The following is a 23,901-nucleotide window of genomic DNA, read 5'->3' as shown; positions in this document are numbered from 1 at the left end:
TAAAGAAACAAGAGGCTTTCAAATACTGACGCTAACAACTCCTGCAGGTTTAACCTCTGCTTATTGTCCATCATGACAGAGCTACACTATGAAAAAGGTCTATAACAGACATTGGGGGTCACGGCCAGAAGGAAGCATTTATACAAACGCGAAGAAAGTAATAAAAGGAGGACTAAATGGCTAACGATGGAAAACAAACACAGCACCAACCCCTCTCCAAATGGTTATTAACGTGATATACAACAATTGCACTTACCAGGATGAATCCTGTCTTGATGGACTGCATCCAAATACATCCGCATTTCATTTGCATCTTTAAATGGTACCTTATCAATCGTCAGGAAGCTGGCATCCTTTAGTGTTAGCATCAGGCTGCACAGTTTTCTACCATTTGGTCGTAAGGTCACAGTTTTAATGTTATGGCTTAGCTGAAAGCAAGGAAGTGACTATAAACATAAATCCATTTTTAAAAGGCCAAAATATTTACACATTAAAACAAAATGCTTCAAACAGAGAGGGAAAGAAGCGCTTGCAACAATAATACTTCCCCCTGCTCCACTTCAAGCCTCACCAAAGTAATGCAATCAGTGATCTTGGAAGCTGACAGAACTAAAGGGACAACATCGCTATAGCTCAAAACTCCCTATATTCCTAGGTAAGCTTTCTGAAACTTGCTTTGCTACTGTGTGTGATACTTATAACTGTGAAGGAATAAATGCTTCATACAGTCCCATTTAGCTGCCTGAAACTTCCACATCAAATTTACATATAATTTAAGATAGAAAAAAGTTTTAAATATTAAGTACAAACTTCTACTCACTTTATAATTTGCTCTCAGGGAAGACAGATTTGGCACAGCTTAAAAATTTGGTTTGGGAATAAGCCAATAAGAAATATGCATGGTCTATAGGTAACATTATAACAATTTAGTGGTGTCAAAACTTTCAGGACAAGCAGCAGAATAATTTTAAGAAGAATCTGTGCATCCTAATAGAGCTGTTGCTCCTTTATTACACCATTATTTAATTGTTACTTCTTGCCAAGTCACCTATAAGAACTTCAGTTAAGGCTCTACCATCCACACAGATGTAGGGTCACTCCAAAAGCAGAGGAAGCAAAAGAGTATCTCACAGCTACAGGCTGCATGGAAGCTTGAAGATAGATACCTATAGGAATACCTATATGGGACCGATAGGAAAGATGGGGACAGACTTTTTAGCAAAAAGGACAGGACAGGGAGTAATGGCTTTCAACTAAGGGAAAGCAAATTTTGTCTGGATAGAAGGAAGAAATTTATTTACAATGAGGGTGGTGAAACACTGGAACAAGTTGACCAGGGAGGTATTGGAGACCTCATCCCTGGAAATATTCAAAGTCAGGATGGATGGAGCTCTGAGCAACCCAACTGAGTTTAAGATGCCCCTGCTCCTAGTTGGACTACATGACCTGTAAAGGTTCGTTCCAACCCAAAGCACTCTACAATTCCATGATGCTTAAGCATAGTCTCATTTTCAATGCCTTTGCCCTTTTTTTGCTCACTACTTCATTTTGCTGCTGCTCCTTTAGCCTTCCCTGAAATCAAGCATCAGCTACACAATGACCTCCATGCCTACTGCGACACTTAGTGCTTCATACAGGACTGGAAACCACAAACATGGGCATCAGATGCTACCCGAGAGGAAGAAAAACACTGCACATCGGGTTGAAGCCTTCTCCCAACTCAGCCTGACCTGCCTACTGCCATGCTACCAACCTAAATAACAATGCCGAAATAATAGACACGAGCACTAATTATGCCCTAACGTCAAAGTTCCGCAGCTCACTGCTCTAGAATCTGCCTTGCCTCCTTCAAATTGTACACAGGTTTAAAAACAACAATTATTTCAGATTTTGATTGAGATTTGTTCAGGAATAAAAGAAGACTGAGATAATAAAGACACTTCATATCCATGGAGTCAGCAAGATGTCTTTTTTTCCTAGCTTTTTTTGAAAGCCAATCTAGACAAAACAGCCCTTTATACAAGAGGCTGGAAAACCACCTCAGTCAGAAAGTAAGGGTGTATTTTGCTGGGAAAATGACACTTCTGAAATACTTAGTGCTCAATCTTTGCTTTTCAGGGTTTTTTGAGGGGGTTAGTGTATTAGTTTTTGTTTTGGTTTTGTTTTTTTAATATAAGTTAAAAACGTCTTCAAAGATGTAAGAACTGAAAAAGGAGCTTCAACTATCTCATCCTCTCTTAAAACACTGAGTCCAGTGCGAAAGGACTACAGTAACTTCATCTCAGTGCAAAACAACCTACTGCAACTCAAAATGCTATCATGAGGGGGCTCCATCCATGCTCTCCATGCACACGTTACGGTCCGGTCACTGTTACAAAGTCTTTGGAGGTGGAGGCAAATGAAATACTTCTCTCAGTATGTATCTAGCACCTAGGACAACTTAGTCAAAGCTTCAAAACATCAGTAGAACATCATCATCTGACAAAAAATGTGATGACACAGTGACCAGTCACTGTAGAATGAAATATAACCCTGGATCCATCCACTCTATTACAGAGAAGGAAAAAAGATGGGGAAATTGCCCACAGTTTTCGCAGAGAAACTTGTCAAAAGAACCCCAAACAACAGAAAGTGCTACTTCTGGATGATAGCAGGATGAGGTGCCTAGATGAGGTGCTAAGGGGCATGGTTTAGTGTTTGATAGGAATGGTTGGACTTGATGATCCAGTGGGTCTCTTCCAACCTGGTTATTCTCTGATTCTATACAGTCTCTGGGAAGACCTTATAGCAGCCTCCCAGTACTGAAAGGGGGCTACAGGAAAGTTGGGGAGGGGCTCTTTATCGGGGAGTGCAGAGATACGATGATGGGTAATGGTTTTAAGCTGAAAGAAGGGAGATATAGATTAAATATTACGAAGAACTTTTTTTAATCTGAGGGTGGTGAGGCGCTGGCCTATCCCTGGAGATGTTTGAGGGCAGATTAGATGAGGCTTTGAGCAACTTGATCCAGTGGAAGGTGCCTCTGCCAATAGTAGGAGGCTATAACTAGATGATCTTTAAGGTCCCTTCCAGCCTAAAACATTCCATAATCTGCCACATCTGCAGCAGCATGGAACAGCAGTGTGACAGACTGGGGCTGGCTCACACAAACTGCACTCCAGCACAAGCCAAGGGCAGGCTGCTCTCCCTGCCTCCTGCTTGCTCCCACCCATGCTCTTGTGCCAGTGTCTGTGATGCTTCAAAATAAACAGGACCAGAAAGCAGATTCTGCTGAAAAATAGCCATCCTCCAAACAAGAATAATTGGTCTAAAGATGCAGCAGCTCATTTCCTACTTCTCCTTTTCAGTATTCCAAGCTGCATTGTCCCATATCAGCCCCTCCACCAGACTTTGCGTTTGGCCCTTTCCCCTAAAAACCCTCCACTGAGCTCACGTAGATATCTGACAGGTGACAGAATCAACAGATGTGAGAGGCTGGGTGAAAAACCTGCCCCTTTAGGCCATGGTTAGTTGTTCTGGAGGCTCATCCTGCCCATGGAACCACCTTTTGAGTCACTGCCACACCACGTTAACACTCGACCAGGCAGAAAGGAGCTCGTGAGAACAAGCACCCAGGGAAGGCACGAAGGAGAGGACAGACCACTCTTCTCAGAAGCAGCGCATGTGAAAAAACAGATGATTCTTTTCCAGCCTACAGTAACAGAGGTAGGAACTATCCACAGCCAACCATTTCCTCACACCTCAATTCCAAGACAACATGGCATGCGAGGTTCTTTGCTGAGACTTTTCAGCACATCTGGGCAGCAAAACCTGATCATTCAAAAATAAAGTGAATTTTTTTTTCACTAAGTCCATGCACAGGATTAAACAGCTCAGAGAGACCTGGTGAACACCACAGCTGAAACACAGCCCTGGCACGAAAATGCAGAAGCCAACATACAGATCACTTTAAGCTGTTACAAAGCTGCTACCTGAGATAGATGTTTTTTAATTCAACTGCTCTTCTATCCTATACCTATTTTAAAATCAGACAAAAATCTCTTACAGAAAAACACTCCTTTGCCTTCTTTCGGTTTGGGGCATTTTGTACAAAAACCAGGAAGACTGAGCTGAAAATAACTATACAACAACAACAAAAAGGTAAAGGAACCTTTAACAGTGGTCTGCATCAGCCTCCCAATGAGGAAAATGCATCACTTGGCATATTTAAAAGCTAGAACTGCAACAATTGCAGCGACTTTTATAAACAAGCAAAAGGCTACAAGCGTGTTATCACTGTTACTCTTCAGAAGGGAAAACTGCTAGCACAAAGTGTTCAGGATCTTTGCCTCTGGATTCTGCAGCAGCACCACCAGCAGCAAGGCTACATGTTTCTATAGATCTGAACACGTGAGCCACGATGCTCTGTACTTTGGTAACTTTTCTCTGCCTTTTCAGTAATTCCCATTCAGTGCTATCTCGATGCCAACCTTGGTGGATCCTTTAACAAAACACGGGAATAACTTGCAGCAGAATTACACAAAGGGATTAGCGTTCAGGAAACAAAGAACAAGAAACAGCAACAGAGAGAAGTTTGTCTGACACTCAACAGCCTTGAAGAGGACAGCTGTTCACAAAAGAGAACAATCCATGCACTGCCCACAGAAAAGCCTTGACATTTGGAGTACCTGAAACGTCTTTGGAACTCCTCCAACATTGTAGTGAACCACTAGACTCACTTTGTTGTCCTTCTCCACAATCTCAAAGCTCCCTTCTTTCCATTTTGTAATCCCGGTATGCATGCTGCGCAACCGGACAGGTCCGTGCACCTTGAGCGGAGCCATGCTTTCTCACGGAAAAGAGATAAGGAGAGGAAGCCAAATCCACCTTAAACACCTGTTAAAAAGGAAAAACTTATAACCAGGTAGGCCAGGTAATCCCTACAGGAAGATGTGACCGTGGCTTAAAAGTTTCCGCGGTTTTCCCCAGTGAAGGCGAGATGGACACACGCGAAGGGAACGGAAAAAGATGAATAAAACCCCTCCCGGTTCGGGCAGCAACGCCGATTCCTCCCCGCCGGGAGGACCCGGGCTGGACACACAAGTTTTCCAAACCCTTAAAGCCACTTCCAGGGATTTAAGGGAAGAAGAAGAAGAAGCGCCTGAGGGCAGTCGGTGAGGGACGGGAGCCGAACGCGCTCGTTCCTGAGGGAGCAGAGAGCGGCGGGAGGGGCCCGGCCGGACCCTGCCGTACCTCGAGCCAGAGGGAACCAATGGAGCGGCCCCGCCGCCCCCACCGGGAGGGAGGCGCGGGGCGCGGGCCGTGCGGAGCGAGGGGAGGCGCCGCGGGGGTCATGGGGGGGGGGCTGAGCCCCGGTACCTGCGTCCCGGAGCCGCTGTGCAGGAGGAGGCCCCGGGGTGGGGGGGGAGTGGGGGGAAGGGAGGGAGGGGAAGGAGGGGGCGGCGGCGGCGGCGAATGGCGGGAACCGGCCAGCAGCGCGGGACGCCGCGCGACGCACGCACGCACGCAGGCGCGCGCGCGCGCCAGTTTACGTCAGCGCGGGCGGGCGGGCGCCCTTCCCGGCGAGACCCGCGGCTGCGCCCGCCCGTCCCGCCCCGCGCATGCGCAGAAGCGGCGGGCTCCGCCGCACGCATGCGCTAGAGCGGCCCCGCCCGCCCGATCCTGCGCACGCGGAGAAGCAGCACCGCTCGGCTCCGCCCCCCCGAGCCTACGCATGCGCAGAAGAGGCTCCCGCGCCGGCCCCCTCCCCAGATTTACGCATGCGTAAAAGAAGCGCCGCGCTCCTACCCGCGCACCTCCGTTCTGCGCATGCGCACAATTAGCAAAGAGCGACGCGGCCCCGCCCGCCTCCCTCCGCGCACGCGTAGAAGCGGCGCCCCGCCCCTTCCCGGCATCCCTGGCGGCGCGCGGGGGGCGGTGCGGGACCGCGTCTATGGCGGCGGCGGCTTGAGGCGGGCCTGGAGGCACCGCTCCCACCATGCACAGCCTGGCCACGGCCGCGGTGAGGCGGGCAGCGAGCAGGGGCTCCGCTGTACGGCCCAGGGGGGGCAGCGAGGCCCGGAGGGTCGGGAGGAGAGGGTGCCTGGGAACGAGAGGGAGCACGGTGGAAGGAGGGGAAGGAGCCCGGGGCGGGGAAAAGGAGGAGAGGGAGCCTGGGGTGGTGGGGGAGGTTTGGGAAGGAGCAGGGGGAACGGGGAAGAGGTGGGGAGAGGAGTAAAGGGGAAGAGAGGGGGAGAGGAGTAAAGGGGAAGAGAGGGGGAGAGGAGTAAAGGGGAAGAAAGGGGGTGAGGAGTAAAGGGGAAGAGAGGGGGAGAGGCGTAAAGGGGAAGGGGGGGAGAGGAGTAAAGGGAAAGGGGGGGAGAGGAGTAAAGGGAAGGGAGGGGAGAGGCGTAAAGTGGAAGGGAGGGGAGAGGCGTAAAGGGGAAAGGGGGGGGAGAGGCGCAAAGGGAAAGGAGGGGGAGAGGAGCAAAGGGAAAGGGGTGGGGGGAGATGAGCAGGGAGAACAGGGTGGGAGAAAAGCAGGGGCTGTGGTAGCAGTGGGGCCGTGGGTGCTGGCAGCCATAAGGCAAAGCTTCCCCACGGCTGAGCCCTGTGGAGTTCCCTGTTCTTGTAAATAGGAGCCACACTTGAGTGATGTGGTTACCACATCCTGTCCCCTGTCTGAGTGGGGCTTCATGCACGTTCATTGCATGAGACCTCCTGGAGGTGGCTGAGCAGGTGGCATGTGCTGTATCTGGGCAGTGTGTGGCAAGGTCAGCAGCTGGAGTGTTTGCAGGTGAACTCGGCTCCAGGATCTCCTTGGGATAATCAGCCAACAGGAGCAATCAAAGTGCTTGCAGGCAGGAGTTGGGAGAACTCTGAGTCTTCTCGCTTTGCTTATGTGCTTGGGACTTGAAATTGGTTCTTGGTGTGCTGATGAGTGCTTCCGATTTAAAGTGACACTTTCCGGAGCGTAGGCATATGTGCAAGCTCATAGTGAACACTTAATCAACATTTGCATTTTTATAGCAGTATAATTCCTGAGTGCTCGTCAAAATCTGTGAGGGACTGTTGTATGTCCCATTAATCCTCTGTCTGTGTTCCAATTACCTTTGTGTAAGAGGATTTTCTTTAAACACAGTTTTAACAAAACAACCCATTTCAGTAACGGGAATCAAATTTATTTTGGGACTCATTTGAGTGTGTGTTTAATTTTTACATAATTCTGTAGTTCTGTATTGAAATGTTTCGTACTGCGGTTGGAGAGGATGCTTTGACCAAAGATTACAAGGAAGGGTATTTGGCTCTGGAGATGTGCTTGGGAGCTGCGGTAAATAAAGTTCCTCCTTAGTGGGGTCAGGAATGCCTTTGGGTGTTGTGAACACTCTTGTGATAACACTGTGGTCTTTAGGCAGTGTCGCTGGTGGCAGAACTAACGCTTCTTTTTCGGACCTAAAGACAGTGTGATGTGCCGGAGGCTCAAGAACAGGCTAAACCAGTAAACGTAGCCATTGTAAGCCCAACTCAAACCAGCTAATTCACTGCTATTGATGTTTAAAGTTAGTTTTGGCATTTTTCAGCTGGTGAGCTGTCAAAGTAGTTTAAAAACCACGTGTATCCAGTTAGTCAGTGTTCTTCCTTGGTTGACCAGTACTTTTACCAGTGTGCCTAGCAGCAACTGCTCTATTAGGAAGAGAAAGTGGGTTGCCTAAATCAAATTTGTTGTGTGATTGTCAGGGGTACATGAATGTTTGAGGTAATGCTGTTTCCCTTGAGGAAGGTGTTACCAGATCTTTTATGGTGCAGAGGTGGCTAATTTGTGTTCTTGAGATATTGTTGGGAACTTTTGCTTTCCATGTGTGCGGAAGAGAGTCTGCTTGGCAGGGTTCTGTCTCGGAGCTTGCAGGATTTGTGTGTTCCCCAAAATTCCCCTTGGGTTTCCCCAAAATTTTAGGTTTTAGAGGGAAATTTAAACCAAAATGTGAAGAGCAGCTGCAGAACCTGTGAAAAGCAGTCCTGGCTAAGACAGATATTGGACATAATAAACTTAATGGTGTGGAAAATCTACTTAGTGTTCTCTAGGGATCACAATCACATGATTATGCTTTTAAAGGGTCAATGTATTTAAGCTTACAGGAACTGAAACTTCCAGTGAGACTAGAAAAATAGATAGAGGCTTTAGATGAGACAGTTGTAACAACATTATTGCTACACTGCTTGTCACTTTACCATCCAAAATAAAAACAATGAGCTGTGTTCATTCTCCCTCTCTTTCTGAGCTGCAATGTAGGAGTTACCATTGGAATTGCACTCCCAGCTGTAAGAGCACAATAAATTTGTCAGCATTACTAATTTAGTGTGAGGTTCTGGGAAAATAAAAAAAGAGTAGACGAGAAAAAACAGGAACAGAGGAGGAAAGAGGAACAACTAGAAAGGTATTTGAGCCCTAGAGTATGGGGACTGATAACCGCGCATTGGCGTTTAAGTTAAATAATACAATGGGGAAGCAATTAGGAGGAGAGAGAAATCCCACAGCTGGAAAAGAGTCTTTTTGGAAGTGATTATGGGCATAATACATAGATTAACAGAGGAGGGAAACCTTTGCAGAAATAGAGACAGAAAGCCCTGGAGGTGCCTGCAAAAGGTCCCACTTCATCCCTCCTGCAATTCTGGGAGCCTGTCTCTGGCATATGGTTTCAGGTTTGATTCTAGCTGCTTTATAATTCTTCTCAGTTTCTTGATGATGAGCTGATTAGTGGCGATGCTGCTGTCAGTGCGGTACGGGCAATGCTCACATCTGTTGTGATGAGCATGTGAAGAGTGTCTGGGTTAAAAACAAGTGATGCAGCCCATTCTGTGCACCCAGCTGTGACTGCCGTGCATGTGGGGATGCTGAGAGTGTTGCATGCAGGCTGCCTCAGGAGTAGCAGCAGCACACTAGCAGGGTTGTGCTTTACTTGAGTAGTAAAGGCTGCAGCTGAATGTTTGAATGGATTCTGAACCAGCTTCTGGAAGTGTTCACATATGCTTCAATGCTGATGTTTGTCTCCCTCAAAATTTTGGATCTGAATCACTGAACTGTCTCTTTATGAAGCCTGCTGAGCATTTGTTTGCACTTCGAGCACTTGCTTTGCCAGCAGAGGCATGAGACAAACTTCTGTTGAAAGATTTGCGCTTTACCCTCTCCACAGAATCTATGCCAAAATTCCACAGCCCCTGTTTCTCTTCCTTCCCTTCCCAGCCTTCTCTTTTGTTTTTTTTTTTTTTTCTTGAAAACTTGTTGACCTCGATGCTGTTCCTTTCCTGCTGTTCCACAAAGAGAAAACCTGCTTTTCTTCTGAATAGTAGAAAATGTGCTCCAACTGTGACTACAAATCTACTCTTTTCTGGGTTTATTTTGAACAGGAATTTTTTCACAAAATCAGTCTTGAAAAACTCCCCTTTAGCTCTCTGCATGTAGACAGGATACGCGGGATGAATGTGAGATACCTCTAGCAGTGGGTGTTTCTGGCCATGGACAGTGTCACACTGATGGTGTAGTAGTGTGAATTTTTCTAGTATTTTTATGAATATTTTTCTCACCTGTATTGGGTGAATCCCATTGGCAGCCTCCAATGTCATGGACTTTTTTGGGGAGAAAAAGGTAGCATCTACCCTTCTTTGAATCCACGGAAGCTTGCACTTGAAGCATGAAAGGAATGCCTACTAAATGCGGATGAAGCAAGTGATGGCTGACAGAGTAGGTGCAACCTTCCCAGGAGCTCCGCTGACACAAGCAGGGAGTAGCACGATGTGCTCGTACTGCTGAATGAAGTTCAGGTACCGCTTCACAAGCAGATTAAGGGGAACTGTCCTAATGAGTCAGGGCAGAAAGTGAAACATTTGTGTTTCAGATGAAAGAATATGGCCTAACCTAAGGCCATATCCATGTCTTAATGTAGCTTCAGTTTGTCCCCCAGCCAGAAGTTTCTCGAGCCTTTTTTTGCTCATCCGTGGGAGTGGTTTGGGTGTAACTTGGATAAAATGTTTGGACTGAAGTTTTCTTGTTGTCTTCCCAGCCTGTGCCGACAGCACTGGCACAGGTTGACCGTGAAAAGATCTACCAGTGGATCAATGAGCTGTCCAGCCCCGAGACGCGGGAGAATGCACTGCTGGAGCTGAGCAAGAAGCGTGAGTCCGTGCCTGACCTTGCCCCGATGCTGTGGCATTCATTTGGCACAATTGCAGCCCTCCTTCAGGTGGGTAGGACTGGACGTGGTGTCTTAATTCCATGGTGCAGCATCAGCATGCTGCAGAGCTTGTGTGTCCATGGGATGGATCTGGAGAGGTGCAGGGGGATCCATTATTGTTGTTGCTGGGTGCATGATTGTGTGGTGAGGGGAGCCTGTTTGCCATTAATCTTCACTAGGAAGGTGATGTATGCAAAGACTGTAAAATTTCCAATTTGACAGGTTACATAGTGGAAAGGGGAGCAGATGAGTTCCTGGGTGTATGACCTCCCTGTAGATCACATCCTGCTTGTTTTTCATACAGGACAACCACAATGGTCTTAACTCTTAAGATCTCTGGTGTGATTTGTTTTGCATGAGCTTAAGCGCTTCCTGGTCAGAAGGTTGCCCTTGCAGGGAGCCTGTGGGAAGGGCAGCAAAGCAATGCTGCTCACTACTCCAGAGACCCTTGTGAGGGACTGTACCTGCACTTCATGTGAAACCAAGCAGTTCAGCTTATCTCTAGGCAAGCTACTCTACAGCTGTCGACCATCTATCTCTCAGTGCAGAATCTAGTCCTTTCTTTCAAACAAGGCAAGAGAAGTGCAGAATTGACCAGTCTGCCTTCAGAGTGGCCCTGAAACAAGTAAAGGAGATTAGAAGGGAGCTCTGTTTGAAAGCAGGGAGATTTCTGAATTTTATTTATCATCTGTAGTTGCTTTCCCTGCATCAGGTTAGAGTACTAGGAACTACATAGAATAGAGTGGGTGTGCTCTGCCGTTAGGCAGAGGAACAATGCTCCTCTTTGCTCTGGAGTTTTGAAACAAAGCAGTCCCTACACTAGCAAAGAGCCAGGAAATCAAGTGAACTCTTTTTTAACTGAAATTAAAGTTCAACTGCAGCCCCGTGACTCCTTGCCAAATTGACTGTAACCCAGCTCTGCCCTTGCCTGGGCAGCATGGTGGCTGCTGCTTCAAAGTGGTGCTTGGTGAAAGCAGACTGCCGTCTCCTGTCCCCACAGTTCCTTGCTGGGCAAGTGGTTTGGTACAGCTTGCTGATATTTCTCTCCTTTAACTTCTAATATGTTAATTTTTAGGAAATTGTAAATATTTATCCATCAATCAACCCTCCGACTTTGACAGCCCACCAGTCCAACAGAGTCTGCAATGCTTTAGCTCTGCTACAATGTGTTGCATCACATCCTGAAACGAGGTGAGTGTTTCCAAGTGCATGAATTTTCTGTGGTATTGCTGGTGACATCTCAGCCAGTTGTCAGAAGCTCCCTTATTCCTTTTTACTAAGAGAAGGGGAACAGAGGACAGAGCTGGAAGATAGGCAGCTGCCTGCTGCTTTTGCTTGTTTGCACGGATTAGCAAGATAACAGCTTTATGGTGGTCCTAAATGCATGGCATTTCCTGGATCATCCTGAGATCCTGCAAATTCCCAAAACACTTGGTTGTGACAGCTCCTGGGAGCTCAGCCAGATATAAGGGTGCCTTTGTGGTGAGTGCTGTATGCAGGATCCTTGTTTTAATGAGCTTACAGTTATTTTGACCGGCAGCTTACATTTAGACCAGCTGTCCAAAGGGTGGGTGAGCAGAACTGTCCTTCCTAGAGACTGTGTATGGCAAGGGAGCAATAGCAGAGCCATGCATGGAGTCCTCAGCCAGTGCCTGGAGTCACGTTTTCAAAATCTGTGTCCAACACATGTTAGGGGAAAAGATGATGTTAGTACAGCCAAAATCAGTAGCTGAAACTCAGAAGAAAACTACCCAGACGCCCATAATCTCATGTTTCTGAGAAGAAAGCACTGTGCAGCTGAAGTTGTTTTTCAGCTGCTGCAAAGTAGTGTTAAACAATAACCTTCCGTGAGATGTAATCCAATAAAATAGGGCAGGTTTACAGCAGGCACCTTTATGTTTAAAGTTTGAAAAGTGAAAACAAAGAATATTGGGTCATCACTGAAAAGAGCTTCCCTCTGTTAGCAAAGTGAACTCCGGGTTTCTCCCTGCAATCTGTATTTTTCATCTTTGTCAGAAAGCAGTGTGAGGACTCTCAGGGAAAAGGTGACTGTGCCCATTTGAACTGTGGTAATACCTAGAGATCAGCCAGTCTGGACTTCTGTCATGCAGAGGCTTTGCACATGGATTGTGGCTAACTATACCTGCCTGAGGGAACCTGCAACATGGGGTGCAACAGTGAATGTACAAAACAGAGGGGTATGAGTGGCAGGAAGAGGAAGTATAAACAACAGGACATACACTGTTCCTGGTCTGCTGGAAGCAGTGATTCAGGTAATGGACGGTTAAGGTTTTGTGCTGTGCCTGGTGCAGAATTAACTTTATGCCCTTCCAGAGAACAAACTGTTGCCCACTTTTGAGGAGCGTCAGCAATGGTGTCTGCCAGGAGGAGTCTGAGGCTGTGCATGGTAACGTATTGTGCACTCGCATTGTTTTCCTTGTCTCTGATGTTGGGTGTTTTCTCTCTCCTACAGGTCAGCTTTTCTGGCAGCTCATATCCCTCTCTTCCTGTACCCCTTCTTGCACACAGTTAGCAAGACACGCCCATTTGAGTACCTGCGGCTCACAAGCCTCGGAGTGATTGGTAAGTAGCCAGATTAATGCTGGAGCACTGGTTTCCTGCCATGTTGAATGCAGTTCATGCTGTGGGTAGAGTGATGTGCATGACCAAAATCAAAAGTCTGTTCTAGTGGAGTTGGATCAATCCTGTGCTGTTAACAGGAGAAGCTGCTCCTTTTCCTTCAGTTGTTGAAGAAGGTTCCTCTTAGTGTTTCGGAGCTGGGCTTTTCACTAATAAGAGAATCCTGGTGTGTTGCAAAAATCTTTTCCTGGGAGTGCAAGCACCTGCAGTTTTGTGCTCTCACCCTCAGCCTAGCCAAATGGAGACTGGGAAGGGTGGGTTCAAACTGACGGCATTCATGGCTTTTTGTCATTGCTTGACATTTGCCCTGTCTTCCCCTTATCCTATTTGGGTTCCCCCCCACCCCCCAAAATATTTCTCCCTCCATGCTTTAAGTAAGAGGGTCTTGAAATGCATTTCTTCTTCCCAGAAGTTGCTGTGGGTAGCATGATCCTCCTGTGTTAGTTACTACCAGAGGAGAGCTGAGAATGCATCCTGTTTCTGAAAAACAAACAGTCCCCAAACTCAGCTTGATTACTGTTATGCTGCCAAAACAATTTATTCTCCAGCCATGTGCAGCAGCGTATTTAGGATGGCAGTTGCTCTGCCTGCCCTTCAGATCTAATGGTTCCTGGGGAGGACAGAGCATGGGCCCTATTTGAAAGGTGAGATTTTTTTTTTTGTTTTTAAATAGTTTATGAATTATTGATTTTGGGTTTTTTGCTTTTCCTTTAAGGGGCCTTGGTGAAAACTGATGAGCAAGAAGTGATAAATTTCTTGTTGACAACAGAAATTATCCCCCTGTGCTTACGCATTATGGAGTCTGGCAGTGAACTCTCCAAAACGGTACCTACTCTTTTTTGGTCTTAATTAAGACCTTTTATGGTTTATTGCCCAATGGTCAGGCAGCCAGGAACCTGCAGAGTTGGCTTCTGTCCTGTTGCAAATGCTGTTGCGGCAGCTCTAGGTGGAGATTTTACCTCCTCAAAAATAAAACAAACCAAAACTAAACCAAAACTACTAAACTAAGCGAGGAGTTCCTGAGCTTGGCAGTTTTGCTGGGAAAGCTCTTGCTGCTCTCAACACCCATTCCGTCCTTTGCAGTGCTGCCGAGTAACCTTCAGGGCTGAGCTGGATCAGCTTTTCTATGAAACAAATGAGAACAAATGCTGTGGCTGGGCAGCAGCTGTTAGTGGCAGTTATGGGAACATACACCACGCTGGACCAGTTTGCTGTCCCCTCTGATCAGGGTCCTTTTTTACTCATGAGCTCCCATCTGTGGTCACACTGGCCACAGGTTTCAGTCTATGTGTGCTTCTCCAGTGAAGCCTGCTGACGCATCTGGCTGAGGTTCTTCCAGAAAGTCGTATTCCATGACTCAGTAATGCTCAAGATGAAAACCAAAATCAGCTTGCCACTCAGATGGCAGATCCTTCCTCTGCTGCTTGCTGTGGGACCAGAGTAGTGTGGCTGTAGTTTGAGGCTCTCCTGAGCAGCCTGGCAGTAGCTGCTGTTTTATGCAACCTGCATGCAGTCATCTTGTACACAGTGCTTTATATCCATCTCTCTTCTTTAGCCAGGGATACCAAGGATTGTGCAGTGTCCTGCATTGTCTTTTGGCTTTAAAACTTCCACCAAGTAAAGCATTTGCTGCCTGCTATAAGACCTTTCAGCTCTGTGACTGCCTTGAACACAGCACAAAGGCTGTTCCTTTTCAGGAGATATTAACTTGCTTATACTCCTTTCTGCTTTCTCATTGTTCTAGGTTGCTACGTTTATTCTTCAGAAAATCCTCCTGGATGACACAGGGCTGGCGTATATCTGTCAGACTTATGAGCGGTTTTCACATGTTGCCATGATACTGGTAAGATTATTACTTCTTTTTAAAAAAAACCAAAAACAAACAAAAAAATCACACTAGCAGCAAGCTTCTTCACTGCTCTCTGACTGAAACACAGGATGAGAGTAGATAATAATTTTAGGACTTCTTGCAATGCTGTAGCTCTGTGCTTCCACATTTCCTTTGCACATCTCTAGTTTGTGTGTGGAGAACACGTATCAGTTGTGCTGTACTAAGTCCCCGAAATAAACCAAGTAAACATCTCCGGAGAGGAAAAAGTTTTCAGGGTTGTTGGCTGGATGAGAATTGAATCAAGTTTAATTAATAATCATAGAATCACCAGGTTGGAAGAGTCCCACTGGACCATTGAGTCCAACCATTTCTATCAATCACTAAACCATGCCCCTCAGCACCTCGTCCACCTGTCCCTTAAACACCTCCAGGGAAGGGGACTCAACCACCTCCCTGGGTAGCCCATTCCAGTGCCCAATGACCCTTTCTGTGAAAATTTTTTTCCTAATGTTCAGCCTAAATCTCCCCTGGCAGAGCTTGAGGCCATTCCCTCTCGTCCTGTCCCCTGTCACTTGGGAGAAGAGGCCAGCACCCTCCTCTCTACAACTTCCTTTCAGGTAGTTGTAGAGAGCAATGAGGTCTCCCCTCAGCCTCCTCTTCTCCAGGCTAAACAACCCCAGCTCTCTCAGCCATTCCTCTTAAGGCCTGTTCTCCAGCTTCTTCACCAACTTCGTTGCTCTTCTCTGGACTCGCTCCAGAGCCTCAACATCCTTCTTGTGGTGAGGGGCCCAGAACTGAACACAGGATTCAAGGAGCGGTCTCACCAGTGCTGAGTACAGAGGGAGAATAACCTCCCTGGACCTGGTGGCCATACCATTTCTGATCCAAGCCAAGATGCCATTGGCCTTCTTGGCCACCTGGGCACACTGCTGGCTCATGTTCAGTCGCTGTCAACCAATACCCCCAGGTCCCTCTCCTCCAGGCAGCTTTCTAGACAGACTTCTCCTAGTCTGTAGCACTGCACAGGGTTGTTGTGCCCCAAGTGCAGGACCCGGCATTTGGCCTTGTTAAACCTCATGCCATTGGACTCTGCCCAGCGGTCCAGCCTGTTCAGATCCCTTTGCAGAGCCTCCCTGCCCTCCAGCAGATTGACACCCAGCTTAGTGTTGTCTGCAAACTTGCTAAGGGTGCACTCAATGCCTTCATCCAGGTCATTGATAAAGACATTGAACAGGGCTGGACCCAGCACTGAGCCCTGGGGAACCCCACTTGTAACTGGCCTCCAGCTGGATTTCACACCATTTACCACCACTCTCTGGGCCCGGCCAGTCAACCAGTTTTCCACCCAGGAGAGTGTGCACTTGTACAGGCCAGAGGGTGACAGTTTCTCAAGCAGAATGCTGTAAGAAACTGTGTCAAAGGCTTTACTGAAGTCCAGGAAGACCACATCCACAGCCTTTCCCTCATCCAGCAGCCAAGTCACTTTGTCATAGAAAGTGATCAGGTTAGTTTGGCAAGACCTGCCTTTTGTGAACCTGTTTTGACTGGGCCTGATCACCTGGTTCTCTTGCATGTGCTTCATGATAACACTCAAGATCACCTGCCCCATGACTTTCCCTGGCACTGAGGTCAGACTGACAGGCCTGTAGTTCCCTGGATCCTCCCTGTGACCCTTCTTGTAGATGGGCACAATATCAGCCAGCCTCCAGTCTAGTGGGACTTCCCCAGTCTTCCAGGACTGTTGGAAGATGATGGAAAGGGGTTTGGCCAGCACATCTGCCAGCTCCTTCAATACCCTTGGGAGAATCCCATCTGGCCCCATAGACTTGTGGGTGTCTAGTTGGGCTAGCAAGGCTCTGACCACCTCCTCTTGGATCGTGGGAGCCTCATTTTGCTCCTCTAGCTCCTGGGTTTGTACACAGAGGGAACGACTTTCTTTACAAATAAAGACTGAGGCAAAGAAGGCATTAAGTACCTCAGCCTTTTCCTCATCCCCTGTCACTGTTGTTCCTTCTGCATCCAATAGGGACTGTATGGTCTCCCTAGTCCTCCTTTTATTATTTATATGTTTATAGAAAGGTTTTTTGTTATCTTTCACAGACTTTGCCAATCTGATTTCTAGTTGAGCCTTAGCCCTTCTGATTGTTTCCCTACACAATTTCACTTCCCTCCTGTAGTCCACCCAAGAGGCCTGTCCCCTCTTCCAGAGCTCATAAACATGTCTCCTCTTCTTGATATCACTCAAGATCTCTCTGTTCAGCCAAGCTGGTTTTTTTCCCCTGCCGGCTTTTTTCCCGGAACATGGGGATGGCTTTCTCCTGAGCTGCTAGGATTTCCTTTTTGAAGGGCTCCCTTGCCCTTGAGTACTGTCTCCCATGAGACTTCGCCAACCAGCCTTCTGAAGAGTTCGAAGTCAGCCCTCTGGAAATTTAATGCTACTGTCCTGCTAACCACCCTCTTCACCTAGAACAGAAAACCCTATCATCTCATGATTGCTTTGTCCTAGGCATCCACCTACTGCCACATCCCTCACAAGGCTTTCTCTGTTCACAAAGAGCAGGTCCAGGAAGGCACCTTCCCTTGTTGGTTCATTCACCAGCTGTGCAAGGAAGTTGTCTTCCATGCACTCCAGGAGCCTCCTAGACTGCTTCCCTTCTGCTGTATTGTACTTCCAGCAGATATCAGGAAGATTGAAGTCTCCCACAAGAACAAGAGGCATCAATCTAGAGATTAACCCCAGCTGTTTATAGAAGAGCTCATCAGCTGCTTCTCCTTGGCTGGGTGGTCTGTAACAGACTCCCATCACAAAATCTACCTTCTTATGGGTTCCTCTGATTTTAACCCACAGGCACTCAACCTCCTGATTGCCACAATCCATCTCAACGGTGTCCAAGTCCTCCCTTACAAAGAGGGCTACCCTGCCTCCTCTCCTACCCTTCCTATCCCGCCTGAAGAGTTTGTACTCCACCATAGCTGCACTGCAGTTATATGAGTCATCCCAACATGTTTCTGTGATGGCAACGACATCATAGGCTCCTTGCCCTATGACAGCTTCCAGCTCTTCCTTCTTATTCCCCATGCTGCGTGCATTGGTGTAAATGCACTTCAGCTGAGCTGCTGAGCCTTCAGCCTTCTTAGAGGGAACAGAGTTCGTTCCCAATTTCCTGGTAACTGGAGTAGCTAGTGCCAGAGTGCCCGTATCTCCCTTAGCACCCGCAGGTGTGTTCACCCCCACTTTCTGTGTGGTGATGTACTGGTGGTCCTCACCAGCACACTCTCTCCAAATCACCATTGCCCCACGTCCAGGCTCGTTCCTGTCTAGCCTGGTCTCAACACCCTCCCCCTTCACATCTAGTTTAAAGCTTGGTTTATGAGCTTAGCTAGGTTTTTAGCAAGGGCTTTAGCCCCTCTAGGAGGCACATGTGTCCCATCCTTAGTAACAAAGCCTGGGGGTGCATGAACCACCCCATGATCAAAGAAGCTGAAGCCCCTCTCCTCACACCAGGCTCAGAGCCAGGCATTAATCGAATTCTTCTTCTTGACTTCCTGCTCCTCTCTGTTTAGCCTTGGGATGGAGCAGAATACTATCAGAGCCCCAGAGCCCTCCGTCATTTTCCCAATGGCCCTGAAGTCCTTCTTGATGGCTTTGGTCTTTCTGTTTACTAAATCATCATTACCAGTTTGGACTACTATCAGAGGATAGTAGTCTGTCTCGTGGACCAGGGAAGGAAGTTTTCTAGCTACCTCCTTCACTGATGCCCCCGGTAAGCAGCAGACCTCTCTGTGGAGTGGGTCCGGTCTGCAAATGGGTCCCTCCGTTCCTTTTAGGAGGGAGTCCCCTACAACATTCACCCTCCTCTTCTTCTTAATGGATATTTTTATCTTTTTCTGAGGATGGTGTGGCCTAGGGAAAGATTCTAGGCTGTGGGAGCCATCATCCTCATCCTCAGGATTGGATTCCACCTGCAGCACATGGTACTTGTTCACCAGGGGGATCTGGGGTTTTGCTCTCTGGTTGAGGGGAGCAGCTTTCCTTCGTTTCCTTCCATAATGATCACATGGCTCAGGCCATGGATTTGGTTCCCATTTCTGTCTCCCATAACAGGTTGAGAGACCAGCAGGCTGAGCGAAGTAGTAAGAGCTGGGCAAGCATATGTGACACTTGCCCTCCTAACAGTCTCACAGCTTCCAGCTATTTTCTGCTTTGGATTTCTGGGCCTAGTTTTGGATTTTCTGTGCAATAAGCTCAGTGTTTGTCCTACTCTCCTCTTGATCCTGTGGAAGTTTTTTACATCCACAGTGTTATTTACCAAGGAGTTTCATGGGTTTCCTGTGCTGCCTGGAAGGCCAACCTCCCTTTTTTTAGCTCTTTTGAACATGGCTCCTGCTCTCTGCTGCCTATGAGACTAATTCTTGTGTTGGAATACACAGATAGCAGGCAATTTTTGACCATTCCCTGTCCCCTGTGAAGGAGAAATTCAAGTACTTATAATGTGTTCATTGTAGGAGTAATAGCCCCAGTCTGAGTTTTAACTTCTTTGAGCCTGCCAAAGGGAATATGTCTGCTCTGGAATGGCTGTTTTCCTGCTTTTGTGTTTGGTTGTTTGCTTCTTAAAGAGCAGTCTCAGGAGATGAAAATGCAGCATTAAGTGCTGATTCTGTGCTGAACAGTTGATGCTTTAATTTGGAATATTTATTTGTCTGTCTGCTTTCCCAAACGTAATGAAAATTTTTGTTCCATTTTCACCCACAAGCAGCAAAATACAAGGAGTTGTGAGTTGATGTGACACAATTTTTGTGTTTGAGAAAAGGATCGGCTTTGATGGGAGTACATCTGGCTTGGGGGCAGAAGTGAAGGAGGCAGTTAGGAACCCTGGGATAGGGGAGGGAAAACATCAAGGAAGAATTGATGGCTAGGAAGGGCACAAACATGGAAGGATGTGGCTGTGTAAAGCTATGTTAGCATGGGAGAAATCCTAGTGTGGTATAATCCCACCAGTGGGTGAAGCAGTGATGATTAATGTTCCATAGTGCTGTGGAGAAAGATGAAAATGTTCGTAGACGATTCTGTTCTCTGTTTTAAAAACTGGAGTGGTCTACTCATGCCTCATGAGGGTGGTGATTTACTTCCTTATCTACTGATAAGAGTAAGATGTTACACAGGTATTAGATGCTTCTAAAAGAGTGAATTAGTGTTGCTTATCCAGGAGCTGTCTGAGGAGCTCTCTGACTTGTTGTTCTTTATTTTGAAAAAGTATCCTGGGGAATTGCTGAGATCAGGAAGCTTTCAAAAGGGCAGATGAGGGTGACCTCTAATTGCTAACTGCCCGAGTACCCAAACACAGGTGAATTTGGCTGATGAGGAAAATGGTTTTTGCAGCCAATGCAGTTACAGGAAAAGAAACAGCTTGGGCAGATCTGATTGACTTCTAAATATGAGGAAACAGAGTGTTAGAACTCCTTCAAAGGAGGCATGGAAAGGCATCCACACAGTTTACTAGGCTGAATGTGTTCAAAGGTGCAGCCATGTGCAAAGTCCTGCACAGTGTGAGAAATGGAGGCTGGGCTCGGGGGGTGCTGCCCTGGCCTTATGTCCCAGTAATAGCTTCATAAAGGATGTAGCAGAAAGAGAAAATACAGCTCTTGGGTGTGTGTTAAGACCATATGTGGATCCTATTGTGTGTGGTGTAGGTGGCCCAGTCCTTCCCAAGCTCTTGTTGAGGTTTTAAAAGGGATTTGAAATGAAGACAGCACAGATGGTTGGACTTAAAGGTCTTTTCCAAACTAAATGGCTCTGTGATGAGAGCAGGAAGTGTTGCAGAGTTTGGGAACACACCTCACAGGGTGACAACCTGAGCTTAACAAGTGTTTGGGATATGTTCACTTTCCTCCACAAATGGGTGACCCCACATTCTCTTTAATCTAGCAGAGAGTTGGGCCAGTAAGCAGTCCTGGGGAGATAAAAACCAGGCAGAGGTAAGACAAGGTTTTGCCAAGCTACTGGGAGAATCCTGTCCAGGCTGTGGCAAGCTGCTCTCCTCAAAGGCTGTGATGCATGGGAAGGCCGGAGTGTATGATTTATTGGTCTTTCTCTGTCTGCTGACTGTGAAGCTGTTCTCACAAAGACCTTAACTGTTGGTACTGGCCTCTGTCAAACAGGGTAAAATGGTCCTGCAGCTCTCCAAGGAACCATCAGCGCGGCTGCTGAAACATGTCGTCCGCTGCTACCTTCGACTTTCCGATAACCCCAGGTAAACATTTTAGGAGTTTGGGCAGGGACTTGTCCTAGAAGTGCAGATCTTCTCTGCGATGCCCACTTGGGGGGAGTCAAGGTTCCTTGTCTATCATTATACCTGCTGTAGCTCGGTGTGGAAAATGGATGGGTGGTTTGGGGTGTTTTGGGGTTTTTTTTATTGCTAGTCCCAGGGGCTTTTATGGTATGTGGGAGAAACTGTGACTGTTGGGGACTTGTGAAGATTCTAGCTGTGCAGATTGCGACTGCCAGAGCTCAGAGCTAGGTATGAGGAAGGGACTGAGGTGGAACGCTGTGCTCGCTCTCTTCTGCGTCATGTGGTCTATCAACATTAGAAGCCAATAGGAAATTCAGTTGAGGGAATAGAGACTGATTTCCTGCTGATCAGCAGCTCTGCCCAAGGCCACTGAGTGCGCGTTTGCTGTCTTGACCTCTCCTGGCATCGTGTTGATCTTAACTGATGGGCATCAGGGCACAGGGGTTGGCTCAGTGGGTCCAACGTGAAGGATGGGAGCCGTGCTGGCTGGCTGAGCACCATGTGCTGCAGTGCTGCTGCTCGGCGCTTTCCTTAGCGGGCCCTGCCAGGGAGAACCCCAGGCAAAGGAGCGGTCTGTCCCCAGTGGGGTTTGCTCCCCTTTTGCCCCTGTGAGTTTATTTGTTGGGCCCCGTTTCTTGTCTCTTGATGTAGGGCACGTGAAGCTCTCAGGCAGTGCCTTCCCGACCAGCTGAAGGACACCACCTTTGCCCAGGTCCTTAAGGATGACACCACCACGAAGCGCTGGCTGGCTCAGCTTGTCAAGAACCTGCAGGAGGGTCAGGTCACTGATCCACGGGGCATCCCTCTTCCTCCACAATGACTACTGATGGAGGTGGGGGACCCTGGAAGAAACAGCTCAGGTTTACAAACAACCAGGAATGGATGATCTCTTCCGCGACAAACTGGGCACACCAGCTGGCTGCCGGCCTGTTGGACCATCCTGCCCAGCCCGAGGCTGCTCTGTGGCAGTGCACAATGCCCCTGGGGATCACAGCACCAGCAAATGCTGATACTACAGCTGAAAAATCAATAAAAACAACCTCTAAAGATCCCCCTCTCTCCAGGGGGCTTGGCTGGTGTCTTCCCCCACCGCCAGGCAGGGGTAGTGGATGTCTGCTCTTCCAGCTAGCTCAGCCTCTGCCCAAGCAGTGTGTGACATGGAGTGTACGCGCCATGTCCCTCCAGTTCCTTGTCACTTCTTGTTTACATGTCTGTTTAGATGAATGAGCTGAATAAAAGCCGATCCAGTTTTATCCCCTCTTAAGACTGCTACTTAGCTGCAGGTAGCCCAGTAACAGCTTTCTTCCTTGCCAGTACATCCTTATGGCTGGCTCTGCTGCTGCAATGAGCTTCTCTCTGCCTTTTCTTTGGTGTGGAGGCTGTGGCTGGAGCAGGGCCACTGCAGTGCTTGCCCCAGGAGGAGAGGTAGGTTACTTGCGATGAACACAAATGCTATAAGCTTGCTTCCTGGGCCTCTGGGGGAGGTGGAGACTGCAGGACTGTGGTTTTTTGCTGTAAATAGTGCACTCCTGCAGTTAAGCAGTGGCTGATGTGCGCTGCCTATCGTCTAGCCCAACACTTGTCTGGTGGAGCTGTTGGCTGGAGTTGAGTGTTAGGGAACCTGCCTTTTGATGAGCAGGTCACTGGCTGATGATCCTCTGCTGTGGAATAGCTGGGAGTGACATCCTGTGGGCTCCAGGTATGTCAGCTTCTGTGCTCACTGCTGCCTGCCTGGCCCCTCTCAGTCCCCCTCCCTTTCCCCCTTTCCCAGCTCTTCCCTGCCAGCCAGCAGCATCCATTTCTGCTTTCAAACCTGCCTTGGCATCTGCCTCAGCCCCGTGGCAGTTAAACTGGACCAGCAGCTGTTTACCTGCCTTCCCTGCACCGAGGGGTTTATTTGGGGTTTATTTGCCTGCAGCGGGCTCTCAGCAGCGAAGAGCTCCCAGGCTCTGCTGCAGCGGAGCCTGTGTTTGGCTCCAGCCACCCTGGGCATCTACTCGATCCACCCCCCCCCCCCCTCGAGTAGCTCATTTTGCTGATCATCCATGGTGTTGTGCCAACAGTGTCTTAAATCCCATCCTTTCCCTTTCCCTCCTCCCTTTGCAGCCTTGCGTAACAAGGGCAAGGCATGGCCTCTTCCTTGCCTCTGGGTCCCGTTTTATAACCATCGCCTCCTCCTTTTCCCTCCCCTCCACCCTGACCTTGATGGGGTGTGAAAATCCTTCTGTTTAGGTTTGGGGTTGTGGTTTTTTTTTTTTTTTTGGTAAGTTCGGATTAATAATAATAAAACCCCAGCCAGCACAGATTGCTCCCGGTCTGGTCTCTGGGGGGAGGGCAAGCTGCAAGCAGGGGATTTATTGTAGGCAGGAGGAAGTTGGGCTGTGCCAGCTTTGGGGATGTGTGCTGAGGAGAGCGTGTGGCCTTTTTCTGCTGGGAGCTGCCTCGTCGCTGCTGGAGCAGGTAACGAAGAGGGGATTTTAGGATGTGATGCTGCTCTATTCAGCTTTGCAGGAAGGCAGCGAGCGCTCTCCCTGGCAGGCTCCAGCGGAGCCTGCCGGGGAGAGCGCTCGATGCCTTCCTGCAGCGTGATTTGGAGCTCTGTGAGGTCTGTTAGAGCATCACCCACCTGAAGTTTGGTCCTTGCACCAAACTCAGCCAGCTTCAAGGGTACCCCAACTTGCATCCTCTGCCTTTTTGGGTCCTGCATCTCTTTCCAGCTGGCAGCTCCTGGCCCCATGGATCACTGTGTCCTGGGAGAGGGGGGACAGGGGCACCCTGGGGAGCTCAGGAGGGGCTGGGGAGGGACAGCTTGTGCCGGAGGATGGGAGCGAGGGGCTCAGGCACCCGAGGGAGCGGAGTGACCTTAATCCGCGCTGACCTTGAGAGGAGGCGGCTGCGGGGACCGGGGGCGTCCCGGGGGCAGGGGCCGGGC

At 48.3% G+C, this 23,901-nt stretch overlaps 2 protein-coding genes across 4 annotated transcripts in view; one reads left to right on the top strand and one right to left on the bottom strand.

Moving 5' to 3' along the window:
* USP37 (ubiquitin specific peptidase 37) overlaps positions 1–5,412 on the bottom strand; it is a 37,644-nt gene extending 32,232 nt beyond the window's left edge. Inside the window, exons 1-3 of one of the 2 annotated variants that reach the window (XM_069861313.1) lie at positions 5,359–5,412; positions 4,668–4,875; positions 257–428 (exon numbers count right to left, since the gene is read on the bottom strand). In XM_069861313.1, the coding sequence (XP_069717414.1) occupies positions 257–428; positions 4,668–4,823 (328 nt within the window). In that variant the 5' untranslated portion in view covers positions 4,824–4,875; positions 5,359–5,412. The remainder of the gene's footprint in view (positions 1–256; positions 429–4,667; positions 4,876–5,358) is intronic. The other variant, XM_069861315.1, reaches the window with a different exon arrangement.
* A 468-nt stretch (positions 5,413–5,880) lies between these two features.
* On the top strand, positions 5,881–23,272 carry CNOT9 (CCR4-NOT transcription complex subunit 9). 2 transcript variants are annotated; one of them, XM_069861297.1, is made up of 8 exons: positions 5,881–6,001; positions 10,038–10,217; positions 11,284–11,399; positions 12,682–12,791; positions 13,564–13,673; positions 14,593–14,691; positions 20,839–20,930; positions 21,621–23,272. In XM_069861297.1, the coding sequence occupies exons 1-8, from the start codon at positions 5,978–5,980 to the stop codon at positions 21,787–21,789; spliced, it is 900 nt and encodes a 299-aa protein (XP_069717398.1). In that variant the 5' UTR covers positions 5,881–5,977; the 3' UTR covers positions 21,790–23,272. The 2 variants fall into 2 exon arrangements, with proteins under 2 accessions (XP_069717398.1, XP_069717396.1); XM_069861295.1 differs by having other exon boundaries at positions 21,615–23,272.
* The last annotated feature ends 629 nt before the right edge of the window (positions 23,273–23,901 follow it).

The sequence above is a fragment of the Phaenicophaeus curvirostris genome, chromosome 7, assembly GCF_032191515.1.
Source record: "Phaenicophaeus curvirostris isolate KB17595 chromosome 7, BPBGC_Pcur_1.0, whole genome shotgun sequence".
NCBI classification, from domain to species: Eukaryota; Metazoa; Chordata; class Aves; order Cuculiformes; family Cuculidae; genus Phaenicophaeus; species Phaenicophaeus curvirostris.
The sequence above is the reverse complement of the archived record's forward strand: the minus strand, read 5'-3'. Positions and strand labels throughout refer to the sequence as shown.

Bases quoted from the DNA above. Each gene is read 5' to 3' on its own strand.
- CNOT9 (XM_069861295.1), top strand. From the start codon at position 5,978: ATGCACAGCCTGGCCACGGCCGCG. The intron at 6,002-10,037 runs GTGAGGCGGGCA...TTGTCTTCCCAG, and splicing joins ACAGCCTGGCCACGGCCGCG to CCTGTGCCGACAGCACTGGC. The intron at 11,400-12,681 runs GTGAGTGTTTCC...TCTCTCCTACAG, and splicing joins GCATCACATCCTGAAACGAG to GTCAGCTTTTCTGGCAGCTC.